Raw genomic sequence first — 25,795 nt, 5'->3', positions numbered from 1 at the left:
GAAAAATGTCTTGGGTGGTGGGGTCGGATTGTAAATGGCGAAAGTGTCGGAGGATGATGCGTTGTATCTGGAGGTTGGTAGGGTGGTGTGTGAGAACGAGGGGGATCCTCTTAGGGCGGTTGTGGCGGGGGCGGGGTGTGAGGGATGTGTTGCGGGAAATACTCCCACTGACTGAGGACGAACGGTCAATCCTTAGTAAGGGGCTCACCTTTGTCCCCCTACAACCACACATCAACGAATACCAGTCACGGTTGGACATAGAGCAGTTTTTCCGCCGTCTTCGCCTCTATGCCTACTTCTTCAACCGGGAACCTAACCCTCCTTCCACTGACCCCTTCACCCGCTTCCAACACAAGTCCTCCTCCTGGACACCACCCCCAGGCCTCCTACCCTCCCTCAACCTCTTCATCTCCAACTGCCGTCGAGACATTAACCGCCTCAACCTCACCACCCCTCTCACCCACTCCAACCTCTCCCCCACAGAACGGGCAGCCCCCCGCTCCCTCCGCTCCAACCCCAACCTCACCATCAAACCCGCAGACAAGGGGGGCGCAGTGGTAGTATGGCGCACTGACCTTTACATCGCCGAGGCCAGACGCCAACTCTCCGACACCACCTCCTACCCCCTCGATCATGACCCCACACCCAAGCACCAAACCATCATCTCCAACACCATTCACAGCCTCATCACCTCAGGGGACCTCCCACCCACAGCCTCCAACCTCATTGTTCCCCAACCCCGCACGGCCCGCTTCTATCTCCTTCCCAAAATCCACAAACCTGCCTGCCCTGGTCGACCCATCGTCTCAGCCTGCTCCTGCCCCACCGAACTCATCTCCACCTATCTGGACTCCATTTTCTCCCCTTTGGTCCAGGAACTCCCACCTACGTCCGTGACACCACCCATGCCCTCCACCTCCTCCAGGACTTCCAATTCCCTGGCCCCCAACACCTCATATTCACCATGGACGTCCAGTCCCTATACAGCTGCATTCCGCATGCAGATGGCCTCAAGGCCCTCCGCTTCTTCCTGTCCCGCAGGCCCGACCAGTCCCCCTCCACCGACACTCTCATCCGCCTAGCTGAACTCGTCCTCACCCTCAACAACTTCTCTTTTGACTCCTCCCACTTCCTACAGACTAAGGGGGTGGCCATGGGCACCCGCATGGGCCCCAGCTATGCCTGCCTCTTTGTAGGTTACGTGGAACAGTCCCTCTTCCGCACCTACACAGGCCCCAAACCCCACCTCTTCCTCCGGTACATTGATGACTGTATCGGCGCCGCCTCTTGCTCCCCAGAGGAGCTCGAACAGTTCATCCACTTCACCAACACCTTCCACCCCAACCTTCAGTTCACCTGGGCCATCTCCAGCACATCCCTCACCTTCCTGGACCTCTCAGTCTCCATCTCAGGCAACCAGCTTGTAACTGATGTCCATTTCAAGCCCACCGACTCCCACAGCTACCTAGAATACACCTCCTCCCACCCACCCTCCTGCAAAAATTCCATCCCCTATTCCCAATTCCTCCGCCTCCGCCGCATCTGCTCCCACGATAAGACATTCCACTCCCGCACATCCCAGATGTCCAAATTCTATAAGGACCACAACTTTCCCCCCACAGTGATCGAGAACGCCCTTGACCGCGTCTCCCGTATTTCCCGCAACACATCCCTCACACCCCGCCCCCGCCACAACCGCCCTAAGAGGATCCCCCTCGTTCTCACACACCACCCTACCAACCTCCGGATACAACGCATCATCCTCCGACACTTTCGCCATTTACAATCCGACCCCACCACCCAAGACATTTTTCCATCCCCACCGCTGTATGCTTTCCGGAGAGACCACTCTCTCCGTGACTCCCTTGTTCGCTCCACACTGCCCTCCAACCCCACCACACCCGGCACCTTCCCCTGCAACCGCAGGAAATGCTACACTTGCCCCCACACCTCCTCCCTCACCCCTATCCCAGGCCCCAAGATGACATTCCACATTAAGCAGAGGTTCACCTGCACATCTGCCAATGTGGTATACTGCATCCATTGTACCCGGCGTGGCCTCCTCTACATTGGGGAAACCAAGCGGAGGCTTGGAGACCGCTTTGCAGAACACCTCCGCTCAGTTCGCAACAAACAACTGCACCTCCCAGTCGCAAACCATTTCCACTCCCCCTCCCATTCTCTAGATGACATGTCCATCATGGGCCTCCTGCACTGCCACAATGATGCCACCCGAAGGCTGCAGGAACAGCAACTCATATTCCGCCTGGGAACCCTGCAGCCTAATGGTATCAATATGGACTTCACCAGTTTCAAAATCTCCCCTTCCCCTACTGCTTCCCTAAACCAGCCCAGTTCGTCCCCTCCCCCCACTGCACCACACAACCAGCCCAGCTCTTCCCCCCCCCCACCCACTGCATCCCAAAACCAGTCCAACCTGTCTCTGCCTCCCTAACTGGTTCTTCCTCTCACCCATCCCTTCCTCCCACCCCAAGCCGCACCCCCATCTACCTACTAACCTCATCCCACCTCCTTGACCTGTCCGTCTTCCCTGGACTGACCTATCCCCTCCCTACCTCCCCACCTATACTCTCTCCATCTATCTTCTTTTCTCTCCATCTTCGGTCCACCTCCCCCTCTCTCCCTATTTATTCCAGTTCCCTCTCCCCATCCCCCTCTCTGATGAAGGGTCTAGGCCCGAAACGTCAGCTTTTGTGCTCCTGAGATGCTGCTTGGCCTGCTGTGTTCATCCAGCCTCACATTTTATTATCCAGGTATGTTGTATGTCTTTTGCTGCAGAAGGTGTGTCAACCCCCCACCCCCCCCACCCTGTGTAGTTGGGATGGTTCTACATTTTTGATGATACAAAGGAGTGTCAGCAACTAGAGTTTCTATTTACTTTACTTCTCCAGGGAGTCTACCAGCCTCCTGCTAAAGGTATAAGAGGAGATCAGAAGCTGCCCCTACCCCTAATGAAATTCAAAGCTGACAAGTTTAGACTTGATGCCAGGTACCGTACTGACATTAATCATGTGAAGCATACATCAGATGTCAGGACGCAAACTGTCTGTGAGGTGAGTCTCCCACTTCTGGAGATTTCTGATCTACTCTGCTGTAATGCCAGATCAGGCTGAATCCACACTGCAGTGCATAGACATTCCATTTACAGTCTGAATGCATCCTCAGGAAGTAACAGGCTGGGACAACGTTTGACACAGCTCTCATAGAAAGCTCTCCACAATTATCAAATGAACACTGGCACGAATTTCTCCATTCTTGATGTTAGTTTCAAACTGGCACCTATTAAAGATGAACTCTCGCAACTGAGATGCCACCGATCAATGTTTCCAACCAAAAATATTGAAATATTCCCATAGACAACAAATCAGGAAGTGACAACTATTCAATACTTTCACTCTTCATATTAAATTCTACAAAAACGTATGGGACTTGCACACAAGATCAAGGTGGAAGCTAAAACAGAAAAAAAATTGTATATTTTATCATCTTAAGATTTTCATTTTAATGGAACAAATTGAAATTCAAGAAATATTAAGTTTCTCTTTGAGGATTTATAAGCATAGTTAACAATAATTGTGAAGTTAGTACACTGTTTAGAATCTCACTTATACCTCATTTGAGGTGATATAAACTTCTCAAAGGTTTTTACAGCGAGGCTAAGACTAAAATCTAAGGAGGTTTTCATAGGTTCAGTGATTTCTAATGATCACATTCTTGGGAGAACCTGAACAGTGACGAAGTGCAAGAACTTTGGCAGCAACTTCTGGATTTCCAAGCTTATCTGTGCTTGTGTAGTTCCAGAAGTTGCTGTCAGATTCAGAAGAGCTGATATTTCACCATTGAAAGTATTGCATGATTTGGATTGTTGGTAGTAAAACAAAATTAGCACAATACACATTTTTTAGGTATATTTGTTCCAAGTCTTCCAAAGAGAGCTCTTTGGATTCTGCATGTAACCGATTTTGGGCCATCTCTTCACCAGCCCTCATAAGCACAAGCCAATTGTTGATTCATTTACAAATTTGCACTGATTTAACAATCTGACTTCAAGAGTCCTTGAGGATTCTCAGGATGGGAATTGTGCTAGGTAGAGCACTCTTCTGAGATTTGACCAAGCTGTAAGAGCTTTGTTTTACAATGATTAGATTTTTTGACCTGCAGGTGCTTACTACTGACATTGGATGATCCAAGTGGGAACCTATTACATTTTCCAGCATTGATAGGGCTTGAACTCATGAGCATACAAATTACTAATTTTTAATACTGCTGGTGCGGTCCAGTTGCAGTATGCAGTGTTTATAAATTGAGGGTTGAATTTTGGTGGCACATTAAATAGTTTCCAAACTTTAAGGAACTTTTAAACACAAAATCTAGGGAGACCACCATTTAGTTGTCCTGTATGATGCTAAAATGCAGGGTGAAATTAGTTTACCTACTCTACAAGATGAAGCATTGAAATAAACTAATTAATGCGCATATTCAATCAAGAACAAATAAGTCACTTACAGTGAAGCACCAGCATAGGACTGTTCACAGTGACATTTCTAGACTATAGATACATCTTTGCTCACAATAAAATACATATTTTCATTTACATTTCTGGCATTGACTGCTGTTGCAGCTGTATCATTCTGACACCCCTCTGTTCAATTTTACAGGACATTGGAATACTACTTTTGAATCTTGTAATTTTAAAAAATTTTTAAAGATCTCAGCTAAAATTTTCTTTACCGTTGATCATTGAAACATGCAGCTATTTATTTAGTTTGAATGAAAGATGCGGTGGCCATTTTCAAGCAGACGCGGTCTGAAAATGGTAACATATTAGTCTAATTAATCACATTAATTACTGTGCTAAACATCAAATGCAGATTCCATTAATGGATTCATTAAAACAGCAAATCTGACAATTTGGCAAGGAGAGAAAAGGGAGCTCAAAGCATTTTAATTATAACCAAAAAGGCTATACAGTATTTAAGTCTTGACTGTTTTTTGAAGGTCGTTGGTAAAGCTTGTGTTCTTGTAACCTTTTGTTTCAGGTGATTTATGTCAGATTCACTCATGCATTATAACTAAGTACAATGCTGCATAAGGGACTGAAATGGAGCAACAAAAGCTGGCAACCTGCCAAATATCATCCCAATGCAACTTGAGATTTGAAACCTTTGCTGCAAATATTGGATACCACAGGGAGGAGGAAAGGCTTGAAATATGTAGCTTTCCCAATTACTCTCTTGAACTTTGAGTATGTTTACTTTCCTTCATTTTTCTTTTAACGGAGGAAGAAATACAATGTTTACTTAAGTTTCAAAAGTAAGATATTAGTTTGGTGTTTACAAAGGAAAGAATTGCAATGACTTGGTGCATTACTATATCTCAAAATGTTTTGCATCCAAAAAATTACTGTTTTCAGTGCACTCCATGCTGTTGCTGTGGGAAAATCTGGTCCTCTATTTCCTCATGACAAAAATGCAAGTGGAATGAGTAAGCTGCGAGTGTGGCTGATGTGTTGTTTGGTGTATTAATATTGGTAGACTAATAAGAGAACTCGGATCCTTCTTTTTCCACTATACTGAGATCTTTAATATATTTTGAAACAGTATCTTCAATGTTTCATCTCAGAGCCATACAGCACAGAAAGAGGCCCTTTGGTCCATCATGTCCCTGCCAGCCAGCAAATGTCTATCTATCCTAGTCCCAATTTCTAGAAGTAGGCCCATAAGCCTTGTATGTTTGGGAGTTTCAGGTGTTTATCTAATAATTTTTAAATGTTGCATGGGTGGCCGAGGAACAATCAGACAGCGCACTCCAGATACACACCACCCCCGAGATGAAAACATTCTTCCTTAAACCCTTGACAAATTTACTGTCCTTTGCCTTGCTCCCATGCTGATTGATCTCTCTACTAGGAGGGGAAGGATTCTTCCAGTCTACCTTATCTATGCCCCTACAATTTTTGTACATCTCAGTTAGGTCCTGTCTCGGTCTTCTCTGCTTTGAGGAAAAAAATCCCAGCCTATCCAGACTGTTTTTTTAGCTGAATCGCTGAAACCCAGGCAGCATCCTGGTGAGCCTCCTCTGCACCCTCTCCATGTGTAATCAAATCCTTCCTTTAGTGTGACAACCAGAACTGCAACCCGTCTCCTTTGTGGTTTACCACATCATTAATTTTCATGCCATTCGTAAACTTACTGATCATACCTCCTGAGAACATAAGATATAGGAGTGGAAGTAAGGCCATTCGGCCTATTGAGTCCACTCTGCCATTTAAATCATGGCTGATGGGCATTTCAACTCCACTTCCCTGCACTCTCCCCGTAGCCCTTGATTCCTTGTGAGATGAAGAATTTATCAATCTCTGCCTTGAAGGCATTTAACGTCCCGGCCTCCCGTGGCAATGAATTTCACAAGCCCACCACTCTCTGGCTGAAGAAATGTCTCCTTATTTCCGTTTTAAATTTGTCCCCTCTAATTCTAAGGCCGTGCCCACGGGTCCTAGTCTCCCTGCTTAGTGGAAACAACTTCCCAGCGTCCACCCTATCTAAGCCATCCATGTATACTTTAAACATGCAAGGACCTAGCACCAAATTAATGGACACCGGTTTCTAGTCACAGAAACAACCTTCAATCATCAGCCTCTGCCTCCTGCCACTAAGCCAATTTTGGATCCAGTTTGCCCACTTGCTCTGGATCCCACATGTTCTCAACTTCTTGACCAGTCTTGTATGCAAGACCTCATCAAAAGCCTTACCAAAGCCCATGCAGATTACTTTCAACTGCACTGTTTGCACCTACACATCTAGTCAACTGGAAAGTTCAGTCAAATTTGTCAAACGTGATCTCTCCTGATAAAGCCATTCTGACGATACCTGATTAATCCTTCCCTCTCCAAGTGGAGGCTAATTCTGTCTGTCAGAAATTTTTCCTTGCCACTGATGTTATCTAACTGGCGTACCATTCCTGGATTTACCCCTGACACCCTTCTTGAATAATGGTATCTATTTCTAGTCCTGTGACAACTTACTTTTCTATGACTCGAGAGGACTTGAGAATTAAAGTTAGGGCCCCTACAATATCCTCCCTAGCCTCTTTTTGTAGCCTAGGATACCCCACATTTGATCCTTTGGCATTTATCCAATTTTAAGCCTGTTAACACTGCTAATACCTCCTCCCTCTCAATCATAATTTTTCAAGTATATCGCCATCTGTCTCCGTGATTTATATATCTACATCGGCTTTCTCTACAGTGGTAATAGATGCAAATGGCTCATTTAAATCCTTGACTATGTCCTGCAGTTCCACATACCGGTTGCCAATTTTGCCCCTCATCTAATTAAAGCGCTTTCAAATTTTAAGTTATTTTACCTATCAGTCATTTTTCATGGCTCACTTTACCTTACTTACTTTCTTTTTAAGCAACGCCCTGCGATGTTTATTTGCCTCTTGGTCTTCTCTAAGTTTTTGAGCCATCGGTATCTGCCATATGCTTCCCATTTTCTCTTTATCCATTTCTGTACATTCCTCAATATCTATTGTTCTCTGGGTTTGTCAGTTCCCCATTCATACTTCTGGGCAATTATTGGTCTTTTGCTCTCACTGTTTCCTTCTGACAGACTCTATCTTCTCTGGTGTATATTTTCCTACACGTAGCTACTCCCAGTCCACTTTGGTTAAATTATCCCTTATTCTATTAAAGATGGCCTGCCCCCAGCTCGGAGCTTACATTTCTGGTCAATTTTTGACCTTTTCCATGACTACCTTCAATCTTACTGAGTTAAGGTCATTATCAATAAACTACTCCCACACTGACACTCCATACACCTTACCTATTTCATCCCCTAAAATTATGTCCAGGACTATGCCCTTTCTTGTAGGATTTTCTGCATCCTGGCTTAAAAAGCTCTACTGGATACCTTTACAGAATTCTGCTCCCACTAAGCTTTTCACACTTTGACTGTCCCATTTAATATTGGAGTGTGGAAATCTTCAATTATTATTAATCTATTATTTTCATACTTCTCTGAAATGCGTCTACATTTCTGCCCTTCTGACTTTCACTGACTGTTTAGGTGTCTGTAGAATACTCCCAACAATATGATTACTTCCTATTTATTAGAAATGGCTTCAATTGAAGAACCTCTAAGATGTCATTCTCCTTATTGCAGTAACTGATCAATTTGAGTCACTTCCTCCTCTTTTACACCCGTCCCTGTCTTACCTGAATGTTCTATATGCTGAAATATTGAGCTGCCAATCCTATCTCTGAACCATGTCTGTGTCATACGATGATATAATAATTTCCTACATTAATCTGTACTCTCATCTCATCCACCCTACTCACAAGACTCCTTGCATTAAAATAAATGCCATGCTGCCCTTGTGCATTAACTGTGTTCTGCCTTGCAGACTAAGGTTTTCTTTTCTACATGTCTGTGCATCACCATGTTTTGTACCTCCATGCCATATGCTACCCCTCGCCAAATACTTCAAAGCTCTACGAATAGCACTCAGACACGTAGGTGTGATGAGTGGAAGTATCTTGTGAGGAGTCCCCCATAGGCATGTTCCTTTCTCCATCTTCCTCTACGTGGATAACCCCCACTTCCTGGCTAACCAAGAGAAGGCGAACATGTGAAAGTATGCAGGAATGTGGAGTTGAGGTTAAAATCACATAATTCATAATGGTATTGTATGGCAGAACAGGCTTGGATGGAGTGACCTACTCTTGCTCCCAATTTGTATGTTCATATAACGTGGTGAAGGTGATGTTTTGTTCTATCCACTCCTTGTTCGGAAGTGCAGGCCATTGGCCTGGATCACCTGGCAATCTATAGCCTGTCTTTCTGATTCTCCAAGAGGACAGCCACTCTTTCCACAATGGTGACCATTCGCATAGAAGCCCTCTTGAGATATTTTCTCTCAAATGTCTCTCCAAGGATGCGCGCTGTGTCTAGAAATATCGGGAGAATCTCACACACATCCTGTTGCTACTCCACCACCTCCCTTTCTATTCTTTGCGATGATCCTTGTTCCCAGCATCTATATCCAGCTGCGCAAAGCCTGGGGTGTCCAACCACCTTCCTGTGGGGACTTTTCAATGATGTCACTGCCTCTAGCATCTCCTCATCCTCAGACGGGATCAGCTGCTCACCATGTGACAGCTGAACCTTCTCCAGAACTTGACCCACTGAGAATGCTTCTGTGCTGGAGAAAGAACATATATGCACTGGCACAAGACCTGAGTGTGTGCTTTCCTCTGTGAGCTTGCTGACAATCTCTGAAGAAAGCCAACTAAAGCAGTTGCGTGAGATATGTGCTTGTAAGATCTTGACTATATGCTGAGGTTGTCCCTTGCAAGCATTTACAAGCACTGCAGAAACCTGGCCATCGGGAACAATGCACAACTAACAGAGGCTTCCCTGAATCAGCGATCATTCAAGTTATTTTTCTCAAAACTTTGGGTGATTAAAAGTTACAGTCAAACAGCAAAATATTTAACAGCCGGTTAACACGTCCCTATTCAATGTTATGGTTCATGTTTCTAAATCAGGCTGCAATATATGCAAAGAGTAAACGACATTTAATTCCAAATACAAACAGACAGCTTGACAGTCATTTGAAAAGATTATTTCCTAAGTGAGTTAATTGAATGCTTGTATCAAATATAAATCCCCTTAAGTGTCACTAATTAAATGAGAGTAATTTTGAGAAATCAGTGTTACACCGGATGTTTGATTCAGTTGAGTATACTGAGTGTTCTGAGCAGGAAGTAATGCAGGCATGCATTAGGACAGGCTGCCCCGTCAGAACAATCACATAATAGCCAAAGAACATTCATAGTCAATAGGCTCAGAAAAATGAATGTTGAAAAATTAATTATTACTGGACATCTTTGAACAACAAAAAGTTATCATTATTATTGCATTTATAAAGCAACTTTAATAAAAAAAAATCACAAGGCACTTTAAAATACTGTCATAAAACAAAACATTAAACTGATATCAGGAAGGATGCCCAAACGTTTGGTCAAAGAGGTGGATTTGAAGAACATTGTGAAGGAAAAAAGGCAAGAAGAGAGTTCGAGAGCTTAGATTCTTACTGCTGAATGCACAGACACTAGTGAAGGAGTGATTATATTTCGGGATACTTGACACGTCAGAATTAAAGGACCACAGATATCACAAAGGGTTGTAGCTCTTAGGAAGGTTACTGGGTTGGAGAGATTGGAGCTATACAGCTGGGCATGGCCAAGATATAGCTCACGCACCAGAATCCATCTTGTCATGTTGTTCTGTCTGGCCTGCAGGCTCTGCTTAAGATGCAGGTGGGTGAAAGTGGCAGACCTGTAAGGAGCAGCTTCTTCAATCATAACTCTGTCTCTGTCATGAGTTTGTTACGGACAGCTTCATTCGTGACCAGTGGTGGCTTCTTTCAGCCAGGATACATTCTCTTCTCTTCCCGCATTCGCTTGCGGTTTCGCTCATTCACACCACCCCTTCTTTCACCGCACAGCCACAGTCAGCTCTCACATACCCCTCACTGCGCGCCCTCCCCAATCACTGTGAAGGGCCAGCCTCCTAAAGCAACACAAATTACAAGATGGCAGAGCAGGCCAGGGAGGCTGTAGGAACCAGAGCGTCAGAAACAGCACATGCCCACTCACCCAAGGCAGCTTGACTGTCTGTCAGGGTGGAACAAGAAAGCTGCTTTCACCGCTGCCCCAATTCGATCCTTAACATCAAAATGTCCAAAACCTTGTAGATTCAGGTAGAGTCAGGGAGTCTGTGCAAGTGGCAGTCTGTTAGAGGGGTGCAGTAGTGCGGATGGGAGTGAGTGAGTCTGTGAGAGTGAGCAAATCTGAGTGTGATGAAGGAAGTGAGTATGAGTGGGAGTGAGTGAATGAGAAGGAGGGAGATTTGGAGCCTGTTTTGGCAGGGGAGGGGACAGTGCTATACATATGTGTGTGAGCGAGGAAAAGCCCTGACACTGGAGTGAACCAGACACGCACACCTTTCCCCAAAACATATCCAAACACCTGGCCAGAGGAGGAGAATCCAAGCTGAAAGGAAACTTGCATCTGACCCCCACTTTCTTTGAATTCCGCTGAGGCCGGCTCAGAGTCTGGACCACCAGAGCAAACTCAAGGTCAATATTCCATAAAGCCAGCTCCTTAACTTGTTCCTGGGCCTGGACTGCAACCTAGCCTGTCTTCTAAGCTCTGCTTCTGAAATGAAAATGCAAACAAAAATTATTGGTTGGCTCTGCTGCTTCATACTTTTTAATAGTGATTTAATTCATCACTGTTTTTTGTGATGCTGTGCCACAGTTGACCATTCTGAAATTTGGTCCTGGGCCCATGGAGTGAGAAAAAACATTGAAATATAGCTGTTTGTGCAATATGCTTAGACTGCCCTTCCTTGGAGGCCTTTAAACAAGGATGAGTGTTTTATAATCCAGATAATGCTGAACTGGTTGCCAATGTAGGCCAGAGAGGGAAGGGCAATAGATGATGCACATCAGGTTACAAGCTGCACAATTTTGGATGACTTTAAGTTCAGGGAGAATGAAAAATTGGAAGGCATTCAGGAATGATTGGAATGATCACATCTAAATGGGCAAAGGCAGAGATAAAGGTTTCAACTGGAGATGATTGGAGTTAGGCAGCAATGGGAATATTGTGATGTATCAGTTATGATTTGGATCAGATATGACACCAAGATTGTCAATGTCCTGTTTAAGTCACAGGCAGATTTTCAGAAGAGGGTTGAAAGTGTTTGCTAGAGACCAAAAACAATAACTTCAGTCTTCCCAATATCAAGTCAGAGGAAATTTCTTTATATAGAATACCGGATGCGATCTGATGTTTTATAAACAGTGAATGGTGGTGAAGTAAGTATCTGTTCTTTATGGGGAAATAAATGTGGACAGTGCCCATAGATGAACTTGTGGCGGGGTCAGTATCCCATACTGTATATTTTAACTGACATGCTCATGATATCATCTCTGTGGCATGTTATGTGACCTGATGGTAGAGAATTCAGTCTCCACCTTGCTGGGACCTCTTGCAACATGACAAGCTGAGGGAAGCAACTGTGGTACACTCCAATTGCTTAGCTTGAGCTCAGACACACAAGTGCCTCTGATTGTAGTGTACATATATAAACACCAGGTGCTGTAATAAAACCTTAGTGAATTCCTCAGTACTGTGTGAGCCATGTCTCATCCATACCTCAAGGGAGCTGATGTAATTATCATAGGTGATAGTGGCAGATCATCAGAACAGCAGCATCATGATGCCTTATCTTGTCAGCTACAAACAATGTTGTGTGTCAACCTACAGTATATGGTCTGTAACAATTCAAGAAGCCAACTTATCACCACCACCTCATGGGCAGCTAAGGACGGGCAATAAATGCTGGTCCAGCTAGCACTGCTCACAATACTGTGAGTGAAGAAAACACACTAGTAACCTGCTGTATGTTGACTTCATTTGGAGTGGGTCTAATTGGATTGGATTGAAGAATTGAAAATCAGGCTGATATGTCCAATTTGCTGGGAATTTGTGGTCATCTCTGTCAATCCCCCTGTTGGTTTGACTGTGCTGACTCAGTATAGAGCCACAACTAAAGCTGGAACCTTCTTGTATGTGATACTCAGCCTGAGTCATCAGAGAAATTAGCTTCCTCAGTGATAGTGTAGCTGAGCGGTCTAAGCCTCTGGATTCAGGTTCCAGTCTCTAAGGTGGCGTGGGTTTGAATGCCACCACTGCCACCTGTGCTGAATGCTTTGGGGTAGCACTGTGGCTAGCACTGCTGCCTCACAGGACCAGGAACCTGGGTTCAATTCCACTCTTGGACATCTGTCTGCATGGAGTTTGCACATTCTCCCCATGTCTGTGTGGATTTCCTCCTGGTGCTCCGGTTTCTTCCCACAGTCCAAAGATGTGCAGGTTAGGTGGATTGGCCATGCTAAATTGCCCATAGTGTTCAGGGATGTGTAGATTAGGTGGGTTATAGGGGGGTGGGTCTGGGTAGGATGTTCTGATTTTCGGCGTGAACTTATTGGGCCGAAGGGCCTATTTCCACACTGTAGCAAGTTAAAGCCTAAGTTTGCAGCACATATAGCAGTTTATAGCAGTTGATTATATTTGTGACAGACCTTTGATTTAAAAAGGGAACATTTTCTGTAGTTAGCCAATGGTGCCTTGCAGGCATGAGGATATTGAGTTAGCTGTGAAGCCTGATCCTAATGTGTTTAGAATGCAGGCCTAAAATACCATTCAGTGTTTTTCTATCTCTCCTCTGCAAATCTCTGTCAAATGTAAGGGATTTGTTCGCAGAACCTTGTACTCTTTTGGAACGCAACTTGAAGGGGATTTTCAGAAACATTTCAATCCAATGAAAACTACGCAAATAGTAGAAAGATTGTACAATAGAAGATAGGAGCAGGAGGCGGCCATTCGCCCCTTTGAGCCTGCTCTGCCATTCTCCACGATTGTGGCTGATAGTCCAACTCAATAGCCAAATCCTGCTTTCTCCCCTTAACCTGTGATCCCATTCACCCCAAGTGCTATATCTAGGTGCCTCTTGAATACATTCAATGTTTTGGCATCAACTACTTCCTATGGTAATAAATTCCACAGGCTCACCACTCTTTGGGTGAAGAAATGTCTCCTCATCTCCGTCCTAAATGGTCTACCCAGAATCCTCAGATTGTGGCCCCTGGTTCTGGACTCATTCACCAGCAGGAAATAACAGCGTAGAAATCTGAGTGCATGTGATATGTTGCTCAGCATGCACTCTGTCAGTCTGTCCCACAAATGTGCTGCATGTGACATTGGTAAGGGGCCAAAAGTGGTTTTAGTGCTTCCTCTGGTTTGATTTAAGTTTGTTTGTAGAATCCTTCATGACTGACTGCAGCTTGCCAACCCAGAGGGAAGTTTCCAGATTTTGTTTGCATTGCAAATTGCATGTGATCCAGTTTCTAGGCCCACATTTCTGTTAAGAGAAAGATTTATAGTGCTGTTTCCGGCAGATTGTCCATTAATCATTCACAGTTGGTCAAAGGCGACAGTAGTATCTCAGGAAGGAAACACCCTGGGGTCTGGTAAAATTGCTACAGGCACTGGAGACAGGGATTGGTGGTAGGAGAAAATATTCAAGTCAGAAACACCCATCGGCTAAGAGTTAGGGACAGTGAATTATACTGAGCAGTTTGGCAGCATTGTTGCATTGTCATGGGACTCGTTACTATTTTAAAGGTGCTTGAAAAATCTGAGTTGTCATTGTTGAGGAGATCTTGGGAATATTTCTGAACACCGAGAGAAGGAGATCGTGATGCCTAGGTTTTGAGAAAGAGTTGTAAGATTTGATACCGTTAAATGAAGCTGATCTTGAGGTTCAGCAATGTTGAGCTAAGCTTCCTGAAGTAAATAGCAAAATAAAATAGTTTACCTCTGAGTATCACCTGAAAGCAACTTTCTTTAAATTAAATTTTGAGAATTTAAGAGTTGTACTAAAGCAGACAATGCCCCCAGAATACGGCACCAATGATTGAAGACAGTTTCTCTTGAGCTTTGGCAGTGTCTAACCTTATCCCTGAAAGGAATTGAGCAGAACACCCATAGAATACCAAGCTATTTTGTAGAAACAATAACTGTCTGACTTTTCAAGAAATGTAAAAGCCTATTAGATATAAAGATCCCTTCCAGCTGAGTTTTGATAATGCTAAGACCATCTTTTTGAATTTGCACAAGTAAGACTGTGCCTCACAGACCTGTTGAGTTTCTCCAGCAATTTCAGTAGAAGTTTAGTGTTTGACTCAATCTTAATTTCTTTTTCAATATTCATTGAGGTACTTTCTTCCCAATGTTTTCTGCCTCCAGTCTTATCTTTCCCAGCCCTAAAAGTGAAATCATCTTCCATGTTTCCATCATTTATAAGGCATGTTTGCTCTGACTCCCTATTGCTCTGACTTTTCACCTCAACTGTCAACAGGTTCAACCAGAATGCTTTCCCCTGTAGCTTCACGCATATTTTTTCCCCCACCTCGCTTCCAAACACCAGTAATGTGTCATAACCCAGCAACTGACTTCAGAATTCTCCATTTCTTCAAATCTCCCCCTTGTCTTAAATAACCCTAATTCATGAGCTCCTTTTGCATTTCATCCCTAGCTATTTGTTTTATTTTCCCAGTACCCTTCATTTCCTCTCTGTGTTAGTGTTGCCTAAGCAGTTACTATGCCTTATCCTTTTCAATTCCATTTACCTTCTAATTCGCAAAATCCCATTTTTCAACCTTATCTTTAATTTGCCCATTTCAATCTCTCCAACATTTCACTTTGTCTGTGTGTGTTGCCTACTTTACAATAATAGCTTCCTCCTTGCTGAAAAATATTCTGGGACATTTTACAAATGAGGAATAGTATACAAAGCAAGTCATTGCTGTTGTTGTAATCATTCTTTCTATTCCCGGTCTGTATTTTTTTTCTCTCAGATGTAAAAATCAAGCTTAACTTGCAAAAGTGTTCAATGTTTGGTCATCAGCTTGTTTCAAACTTTGTTGAGAAAAATGAAATGCATAAATTGTAAGACCAGTTTAAGGGACACTCATTCCAATTGCATTGGAAAACTACCCCCGACACATCCTGAAAGCCTTCAGATGCTGCATATCATCAATCCACAGGGTTCTGGAAATTATCGGTATTCCTGAAAGAAAGCTTTGGAAATGCACATGGTTACTCTTGTAGATTTTGTGAAATTCTGCACAAGGTCTCAAGTTGGAAACATTAAGGAGTATACTCAAAGACACAATAAGCTTAATTGTATAATTTGTAAATGTTTTTACTATGCTAAAATTAATATTTTGAACTTGCAGTCTCAGGAAAGATCCTGTCTCCTGACAGGCCGTTCAGATCTCCCTGGCCTCTCACATCCAACTTTCCTTTTCATGAAACTTTTCCGGCTGCTCATCAGTTCCAATAAATCGTTGTTTAATGTCATCCATGTGAGATGTGTTACATCCGAGTTAGACCTGACTGTGACATAGAGAGCATAAAACATGTGCTAAATTGCCATGTTAAATCCTATAATGAAATGATAAAAACACAATGAAAATAAGCCCTGACTTTACAATTAGGTGAAATTAATACAACCATCACGTCCAAAGTCTGATTTTGGTCACTGTTACACCTCACTGGGATAGAGTACTGGAAACATGCCTTGCTATTCCTGGAGTGAACGATTTATCAAAGTTTGCAGGATTCCCCAATTCACCTGTCTGTTCAGCCTGAGATTTATTTAAAACACCTACCAAGCTTCTGTACTTAACAAGAGCTATTATTTACTATAAATAAGTAGATCCTAACCCTTTATTAACACTGAATGTGAACTGCCAACATATAACTCTAGTATTTAAAAGTCTAACTCCCCTTATAAAATCCAATCCTATACACATATGCAGACACAGACTACAAAAAATGGTGTTATAGATGGAGGACTTGCTGTTCTTTGATCTGTTTTTTTCCTCCCCAGGTTATTTTTCACTTCTACATAGGAAGCCCAGGTGACAAATATATTAATTACAAAGTCTCTTAGTTACTGGCTAAAGGCCACAGTTAACAGCAACTGGTGAGGGAAAATGGTGAGACCTTCTTTAGACTTTATGTGTTTTTAACAGCAGCGAGAGATACCGCCTCTCCTACCATAAATCCAAAGGCTTCTGGTGATATTGTTCAAACCCACAAGCATCCTAAGACCACCTAAGAGTCAGTCACATAGTTATTTGAAGGCTGATAACTGTCATTAACAACTGGTCACGGTTCCACAAACCAATCAGCTTTTTTTTGCCAGTCGCATCTCACTTTGTACCCACCTCTGGTGCCATCATATCTGCAACCAGCTTCCCCAACTCATGTACAAAGCAGCAATGTAAACATCACTTAATATGAGTTTCAGTAATTTGCTCTTAAAAAGTATAGCAGTTCCTTCCACAATCATTGGTTTTAAAGCAGTCTTTTCCCATTTCAGTCTACATTCAACAAGACAGAACAATAAAAAACTCAGTCTTTACATCACCATTGTCCTATTCAACCATGAAGTGCTAATACACTTGAGAATCTTGAGTTTTTCTGTCATGAATGTACAATACCCTAATAAAATGTTTACATATTATACAATATTTCTTGGTACAAAAGCTGAGAACCTTTTGCAGAGAAGTACAGCCAATGATTGAGGGCTTCTCAAACTCTAGAAAAAAAAGTCTATTAATCCAATAATCTGCAATCTATGTGATTTAATGTGCAATAGTAAAATTAGAAAGTTCACACCTCAGCATGGATTCGTATTGTCTTGTATATTCAATTAACCTCATGTTAAAGTGAAGAGGTTGTCGAAGATCATTCCAGTATATCCACTTCTGCAGAATCTCAAGCACCACTGCCATAAAATAATTAACCTGGGCTTCAGTCAAAATGTTAATCGCATGTAACTGAATAAGTCATCTCTGTCTCTCTACTGGATTTAATGCAATACCTGTAGTAATTCTTGCTTGAATAATTTAAAAAGGCCAATAGGGGTTTGGGTTTTTCATTGCAATATTGTTTTGACATCTTTTACTACATTCTTTTAAAAGCTGGTATTTCTAATAGTGGCTTAAACATTTCTGTTAAATCACAAATTGGAGGGTTGTTAAAATTTATCAGTCTAGAAATTTCTGTGGTATAGGTGTTCAAAAGCTTCTTGTGTTTGTTTGACAAGACCTTTTCTACAGTATTTAAAAATATGTTGTCATTTATTTAAATAGATAATAGTTTTGCCCAAATAGCGGATGTAATGCGCTACATTGGCATTAAGTATATATAATAAAATTGAAATAACTTCAAAGATTTTACCATTAAAGACTTTTCCTGTTGAATGTAACATATCACGTTTTAATGTGTGGCGAAATTGAAATTGCTGAATATTGTCACCATACACTCTCAAAGGTTTAGGTAGAGAGTAGCTAAGAGATATCAGTTCTGAAGAAGGTTCACTGAACCTGAAATGCTAACTTTGCTTTCTCTCTCCACCGATGCTGCCAGACCGGCCGAGTTTCTCTGGCAATTTCTGTTTTTGTTTCAGATTTCCAGCATCCGCAGTTCTTTGTTGTAAGAGAGATCAGGGTTGAAAGAAGATTTTATGTACAATGGACAATGTAAACCATTGATGGTTTGCAGAACACACTCCAGAACAGGGCATCTTAGAATTAGATAAGAACCTTCTTTACGAAAGTTTAGCTCACCATAATAGATTTTTTCAAATGAGAATATTTGCATTCATATAGTCTTTCACATCCCTTGAGATTTCCTAAAATGTTTCGCCACATTGGAACTTTGAAATTTTAATCACAATAATACTGGTAGTCTATTAAGATGTTGGGTTAATTTTGCATTCAGCAAGCAGGTGGAGGTGAAAACAGGTATAACGTCCACTCCCACCCAGGCCTGTGGCCTTGCAGTAATTTTTTTTTAGTCCGTTAGATGTTTATTAACTTGAAGCTAAATTTATGAACCCATCTGCAGCCAATTTGCTTGAGCGGCCAGGGCAGCGCATCTGTTTCTCTTCCCCCACTGAAAAACAGAGATTTTCCTGCTATAACTGCAGCTTCTGCTTCCCTTCAAATGCCAGGTTTCTTGAATCTTGAGAAACGCATCCAGCCAGCGATAAATTTAAAGAGCTGTCAAAATATGATAAACCAAGCCTCAATGAACTAATCTAATCATGGGCTCACCACTCCGGAGAAATTCTGGGACACTCTTAGAGTCTCCAAATATCTGTACTTCCATCTACCTCGTGAAAACCTGAAGTGGCCTGCAATTAGGTGAAGAATTGGATGAACACAGCAGGCCAAGCACATCATAGGAGCAGGAGAGCTGATGTTTCGGGCCTGAAGAAGGGTCTAGGTCCGAAACATCAGCTTTCCTGCCCCTATGATGCTGCTTGGCCTGCTGTGTTCATCCAGCTCTTCACCTTGTTATCTTGGATTCTCCAGCATCTGCAGTTCCTACTGTCCCTGTAGACTGTAATTAATTCTCACAGTGTCAAAACTAGCTTGGTTGGAAAAGAAGTGGACATCTATCAAGCTAGAATGGTCCAGACCGGAAACATCAGCTTTCCTGCTCCCCGGTGCTGCTTGGCCTGCTGTATTCCTCTAGCTCTACACCTTGTTATCTCAGATTCTCCAGCATCAGCAGTTCCTACTATCTCTAAAGTAATTTGACTTTGTTAGCAGCCAAAGTTGCACATGGGAAGTCATCACATTTCATCATTTGTTTCTAGATACTTGGCCCAAAGAGGTTATTTCTTCCTTTTGCCTGGTTAAAACAAAACAAATAATCCCTGTAGAGACTTGTCTTTTTTAGTTGTGTTTGTTTGTGAGATTAAGGGGAAATAGTTTATTCTCCAGATGATAGATTAGATGTTGGAGATTAGTTGCCACTAGCTTTAAGAATAATTGGATAAATTGATTATTGTTTAATTTATAAAACAACTCTAGCTGACCTTTCTTTTAATCATGATAGTAGTACTAAAGAGAAGCAATTAGCTATTTTGGACCAATGGTGTGGTTGATGGAGTCATGGGGATCTCATTATCAATGCATTACTCCTGTCACAATCATAGCATATGTCACCAATTATTATTCTATCTATTACATCATTCTCAGAGGAAGCTGTTGGCTATGGTTCAGTGGTAGCACGTTGTCTCTGAATCAGAAAGTTTTGATTTCAGGACGAAATAATCTACACTGACCTTTTGTGCAGTTCTAAGAGAGTGCTGACCTGTAGTGATGTAGGTTTTCTCTCTCGCAGATTGTTTCACCCAATGCAGCAATGGTACATTATCACCCACGATATAAATTTTAACATAGATAATGTGGTATAGAACTATCCAACAGAAATTGATTGTGGCTGGTGATCTGTGTACAAGCAATATATTTACAGGCATATCAGTTTCTGGGATCACTTGAAGCAAAGAGCAGCATGCATTCGGTGCTGTGTCATGCTTCAAGTGATCTAAGTTACAAGTCTTCAATCTTTATATTCTCAGATGACAAGCTACGATACACAATTACATAATTATGTCATGAACATAAAAACTGAAAGAGCTACAGATGCTGTAAATCAGGAACAAAAACAGAAGTTGCTGGAAAAGCTCAGCAGGCCTGGCAGCATCTGTGAAGGAAAAAAAAGCAGAGTTAACGTTTGGGCTAACTCTAATCTTTCCTTCACAGATGCTGCCAGGCCTGCTGAGTTTTTCCAGCAACTTCTGTGTATGTCATGAGCATGTCTGTTAGAGGTATACTGACATGCTGACCACGAGACATAACACATGTAGATCTGCTGTCTTTTGAATAGCAGTAAAAAAAGGTGTCATATGTTCTTTCCAGCTGGTGTGCAAGACATCCATTGAAGGATACTGGTAGAATTTTCACGGTGTACTGACCAACATTTATCCCTGAACAAATTTGCTGAAATGGATTAATGGGTCATTAAACGATCTTTTGTTTATGGGATCTTGCTCTGCACACAATAGCTGTTGTAATCCTCATTGTTAATTGTGCTTATAGTTTATTGGCTATAAACCTGACCTCTTGGAAGGCAAGCAATAAATGCAGGTTCTTTTCATACAACTATGGTAACAAATTAAACACAGAGAACATTAATAGATTTATTCAATAATCCAGTAGCTTGTTTGATAGCAGCGCAAGTCAAACATGTTTCCAGAATGCTGTAGGTCTAGTGATCCATTATGTATTTTTTATATGGGTGTGCGTTAGTTATGGAAGCACTGCGATTACCTTTACCAGGCTTAGGGATTTGTTGTGCATTAATGCCATCGCGAGGGCACGTGCCTTGATGTCGTTCACTTATAATTCAATTGTACTTCCACCAACAATGTTATTGTTGACTCTCTAGGGCAAAATCCTGGAGATGTTAATAAGCTTCCAAATTAAACAAATTACTGAGCAAATGAAAGAATCAGTTCTTTTCCTTAGTGAGATACAGTTACAATATCAAAAGTTTGTGCTATGCAATTGAGCTCTTCAAGGTCAAAGCATAAGGCTACAGTTGCGTGTATGCTGAGTAAGAAAATGATCAGCATATGCCCTAACTTACTAAGACACTTGCAGAGAAAATATAAGCACTTATTGAAGTTTCTCAGGATGTTCTGTACAGTAAACCAATGCATGCAGTACAACTGCGCAATGTTAATGTTTTAGTGATTCATGAGGTGCTTGGATGTGGATTTAAATGGCCTTGTATAGTTTTGCTGTTTGGCAGGAAAGAAGACAGAAGAAGACATTGCTTATGTATAAATAATATGGATAAATGACAATTTGATGAATTGATATAAGACACATTTTAAATTATTACAACGTACAACATGGCGGTTGAGGAGGTTTCTGCTTTAGTTGCTATGAAGGTTGTATATTTAACAATTTTTGTGCACTTAAATTTGGAGAAATGAAAGTACTTTGGAATTTCCTCTTAAACAAGGCATTCCTTGGTCACTTGCCTTGTGATTTTTCTTGTTTATTAGAGACCCCTGCCTGGGTTTATGACTGTCAGTTTTTAGTGCCTCTTTTAAATGTTGTTTGGTGTAGTTAATGATCAACTCGCTGAAGGAAAAGAGTTTCCCAGCTCAGCTCTTCTGTTTTTGAAAAAGACTTATTGTATAGGTGCAGCGCAGTACCTGGTCTAGCTGCTGTTATATGAGAAACTTCTGAAAGAATTAATTGACATTTCCTGAACTGTAGCTCTGCAGTGACATCTATATCTGTTCAATGATATCCTTTTGCATGAGAATGTCAGACTAGCAACAATCTGAACATACCTAACCATTTCCTCCTTGCCTTCAAGAATGATGCATGTTGACCAAAAGTGATTTTCTTTTCCATTTTTTCTCCTTTACCTGGTGTGTTTGTGTGTGTATTGGGCTATTTAGAGGAGTAGATGCTTTATTTTCTTGTTATCATCTGTGTTAACCAGTATTTTACATCTTAATTGAATAAGTTTAATAATAAGTTAATTATTTTGTGTTAATTACAGAAACCTGATTAACAGATATTTTTCAAAATAGATCTAATACAAAGAAAGTGTATGGTGGCTATACCGGGAACTGGGTATAATAATTAAATTTATGTTATGACTCATGGAGGAGTGGGACTATTAATTAAACACAGTGATTGTTGTGTTAGTTAATAATGTCCAGCACAAAGGCAGAAGTACTGCCATTAACCTTTGCATACCCTGGAAACAAAGGGTTTCCACTCCCGATGACTGTCCATAACTCCTGGTGCCATTGACATGTGTGGCTCTCAAGAAGAGAAATGACTGATCTGTCTTCGAATGGCCTGTTAACCCTCACGCAGCAAGGTCACAGAAGGATAGCTCATGAACTGAAGTGGTCAGAGGTTTGTTCTACTCATGGAAGTGGAACCAATGTGTGCCTCCATCTTCCAAGTGAGAACTGAAGGGAAGCATACTTATACCTAGGAAGTTATCGTATATGGCAAAAATTCATCCTTTTTTCACCGTGTCATTAATTAAGTTCTCAGCAAGCAGATCCAAAGGATGCCACCTAACCACCACTGGCTGAAGCCCTTAAGTGATCAATTAATGGCTACTTAGCAGTTTTAACAGCTCCCTGGTCACCTGCCTCCAAGGTAGTCAAGGGAAGCGGCTGATTCCCTGACCAGCAAACTGTGGCATGCTACGGTTAGTCATAGCAAAATTGCAAATCAACCCGGGGACAAGTCGGGGTATGGATGAGGCACAAGGGGCTGGCTTTTGAAAGCCATTGCTCTCTTGCCATGACTCCCACCCTGGGAGAAGTGCATAACAAAGTACTTGTTGCCTTCCAGCTGGATCTTCTTAAGGGGGCATCCTGGGTGGATAACTGCTGACAACCTCGCCTGGCTTCGCAGCTGTTACTAAGCTGACTGGCAGATGATTAGACAAGTGTTCTTGGCTCTTTGTGTGTGTGTGATTGTGTGTGTGTGTATACAGACTGTGAATTCCTGAACATGCTCCCATCAAACTGTGCAAATGTTTACACCTCATTGAATGGTTTGTAATACTAAGCTCTCAAACTGTGTTTTGCAGCTAAACTTTGGAATGTCCAAACTCCAGCAAATGAAGGAACCCTTGAGCTAGTTGTCAATCAGCAGGTTACAGTATTCCATCTGCACCTACTCTTGTTCACATACTTTGTGCTTGACCAAGTTTGATCTGATGCAGCTATGACCCAGTCCCAGGATAGATTTGTTATTGCAAAGACAGGGAGGGGGGCGAGTAGACTGACTGTGGCTGATCACTTGGCTCAGCCACCTTCAGCATTTGGTTTCCAGAGGGAGTGGAAGCACATTCTTTAACATGTTAGCAATAACATGCATCAGATAGAGTCACACCTGACAAGGGATCATCATCAACAATGCGAAGCCATTGGTGTGAATGAAAAATTAATGAAAAGAAAGAGTTGCATTATATTCCACTTTTGATAGAACATATTGCAACTAATTTGAACATAGAAAACTCCGATAAAACCCAAAGGGATTAAGGTCAGGAACTCTCTTCAGTATTACTTTGAAAAATACAATGGAACCTTTTATGAGAGGACAGAAAGGGTTTTGATTGAGTGGGAAAAAATCGCAGAAATGCAAATGGTGGTACTACACCCAATGCTTGGAGAATGCCTCATTCATCCAAACCTCCCATCTTTCACTCTTGCTAATAGCCCCCAGGAGCTGATGCTCAGTAAGACTTCTGTGTGTTCACACAAATTATGTACAGCCTTCTCTGGAAAGCAGGTGACACATGTTAGAACAAGATACATTTGAAAAGATGTGGTTAATGTTCTCAGGTCAACAAGCATCTTAGCTGGATGCAGATTTGTAGCATGTCGGTATCTCATGTGACAGTGCATAGCTCTATGACATAGTTTGAATTGTGCAAGACAATCTGGAAATTGCAGTTCTAATATATCTCTTCCTGTGCATGGGCTTGAAAAAAATGTACATTGATCCTGCTTAATAAGTCAATATTTAACTGCTCAGATCAGCAGATCAAAAGATGTTATTAAAGTGATGCATAAGGCTGTATGGTTCCCGAAAGATATTAACCTGAGAAACTTTTTTATTTGCAGAACACTGAAATTCTCAATACTGCAATTCTAACTGGCAAGACAGTGGCAGTTCCTGTGAAAGTCATTGTGGTGGAAGAGGACAGCACCGTGACGGATGTGTCTGAGTTTGTGGCCTGTAAATCAGCAGATCAAAACGTGTTGAAGGTAACTCCCATGATTCTCCTGTTCTGTTCTGCTAATACAAAAGTGCAGAAAGCAGTCCGTACCTTTGTCTCCTTTTGTGTGATCTTGATGTAAATACAATTAATCACTTGGTAGGGGAAGAATCAAAATGAGATGTTTCTTCTTGTGTCCTAATTTCGAGTCACAGGAAATCTTTAGTGTGTATTTCAGCAGCCAAGTTTGCATAGCACAGCTTTGAAGGCATTTTTAAGCAGAATTTTTTGAATATTGTAAAAGATTTTGATATGTTTTAATCACAGCAGCAATGATGATTGAAGTTTTCCATTGAGGTTGCTATGTAGCCTGGCATGTAGCTATTTTGTGATTATTTGCTGGTTTGAGAATTGGAAAGTAATGGAATAATTTAGAACTGCAGCAATTTGGAGATCATGTCCTTGCACAAGAGTGCTTGTGCATTTAGCCCCTTATCTCCTTTTAAGGTAAAGGCAGAACAGTTCCCTACCACGAGGGAGTGAACATTCAAGAAGTACCATCTTGTGTCTCTATACTGTGGGAACAGGCCATTTGGCCCAACAAGTCCACACTTCCCCTCCAAAGAGCATCCCACCCAAACCCATTCCCCTAATTTTCCATGTCTAACTCACCTAACCTAAACATCCCTGGGCACTATGGGCGATTTAGCAGAGCCAACCCACCTAACCTACACATCTTTGAACTGTGGGAGGAAACTGGAGCACCCAGAAGAAACCCACGCCGACGCAGGGAGAATGTGCAAACTCCACATAAACAGTCACCCGAGGCTGGAATTGAACCTGGGTCCTTGGTTCTGTGAGGCTGCAGCACTAACCACTGAGCCACTGTGCTGCCCAACTCTGATGCACGACGGCGGTCTCTGACAGTTGGAAAAATGCAGAAAACTTGGGAGCAGCTCATTCACTCCATCTGTGCACTATATTTGACATACAAGTAGCTGCAAAGAGGAAGATTGAAAGTGCATCTTTAAAATGATATCTGCGTAAGGAATCTAGCTTGGCTTATAGAACAATGTCTCAATTCAACTCTCATTTAACTCATGTTTATTGTCCCATTTCAGAACTTAGAGACAAAAGATAAATGATTGAAATCTCACAGGGCTTCCAGAGGTGAATTCCAGAGGTGAAGTGAGAATGACAGCCTTTGACATCAAGGCTACATTCAACTGAATGTGGCATCAAGGAGCCCCAGCAAAACTGGAATCAATGGGTATCAGGGGGTAAACTCTCCTGGGGTTAGAGTCATACCTGGAGGAATGTTGTGGTTGTTGGAGGTTGGTCATTTCAAGCTTCAGGAAATCTCTGCAGCAGTTCCTTAGGGTTGTATCTTAAGCCCAACCATCTTCAGCTGCTTCATCAATCACATTCCCTCCATAATAAGGTCAGGAGTGGGGCTGTTCGCCGATGACTTGCATGACATTCAGTACCATTCCTGAC

At 42.2% G+C, this 25,795-nt stretch overlaps 1 protein-coding gene across 3 annotated transcripts in view; it reads left to right on the top strand.

Annotated features, from left to right (window-relative positions):
- The window catches only part of LOC125464333 (transmembrane protein 132C-like), a 932,328-nt gene that overhangs the window by 720,203 nt on the left and 186,330 nt on the right, over positions 1-25,795 (top strand). For all 3 annotated transcript variants that reach the window (XM_059655067.1, XM_048556641.2, XM_059655068.1), the window contains one exon: positions 24,204-24,347. In XM_059655067.1, the coding sequence (XP_059511050.1) occupies positions 24,204-24,347 (144 nt within the window). The remainder of the gene's footprint in view (positions 1-24,203; positions 24,348-25,795) is intronic.

The sequence above is a fragment of the Stegostoma tigrinum genome, chromosome 26, assembly GCF_030684315.1.
Source record: "Stegostoma tigrinum isolate sSteTig4 chromosome 26, sSteTig4.hap1, whole genome shotgun sequence".
Classification (NCBI taxonomy): Eukaryota; Metazoa; Chordata; class Chondrichthyes; order Orectolobiformes; family Stegostomatidae; genus Stegostoma; species Stegostoma tigrinum.
This window is presented reverse-complemented; position numbering and strand designations above follow the sequence as displayed.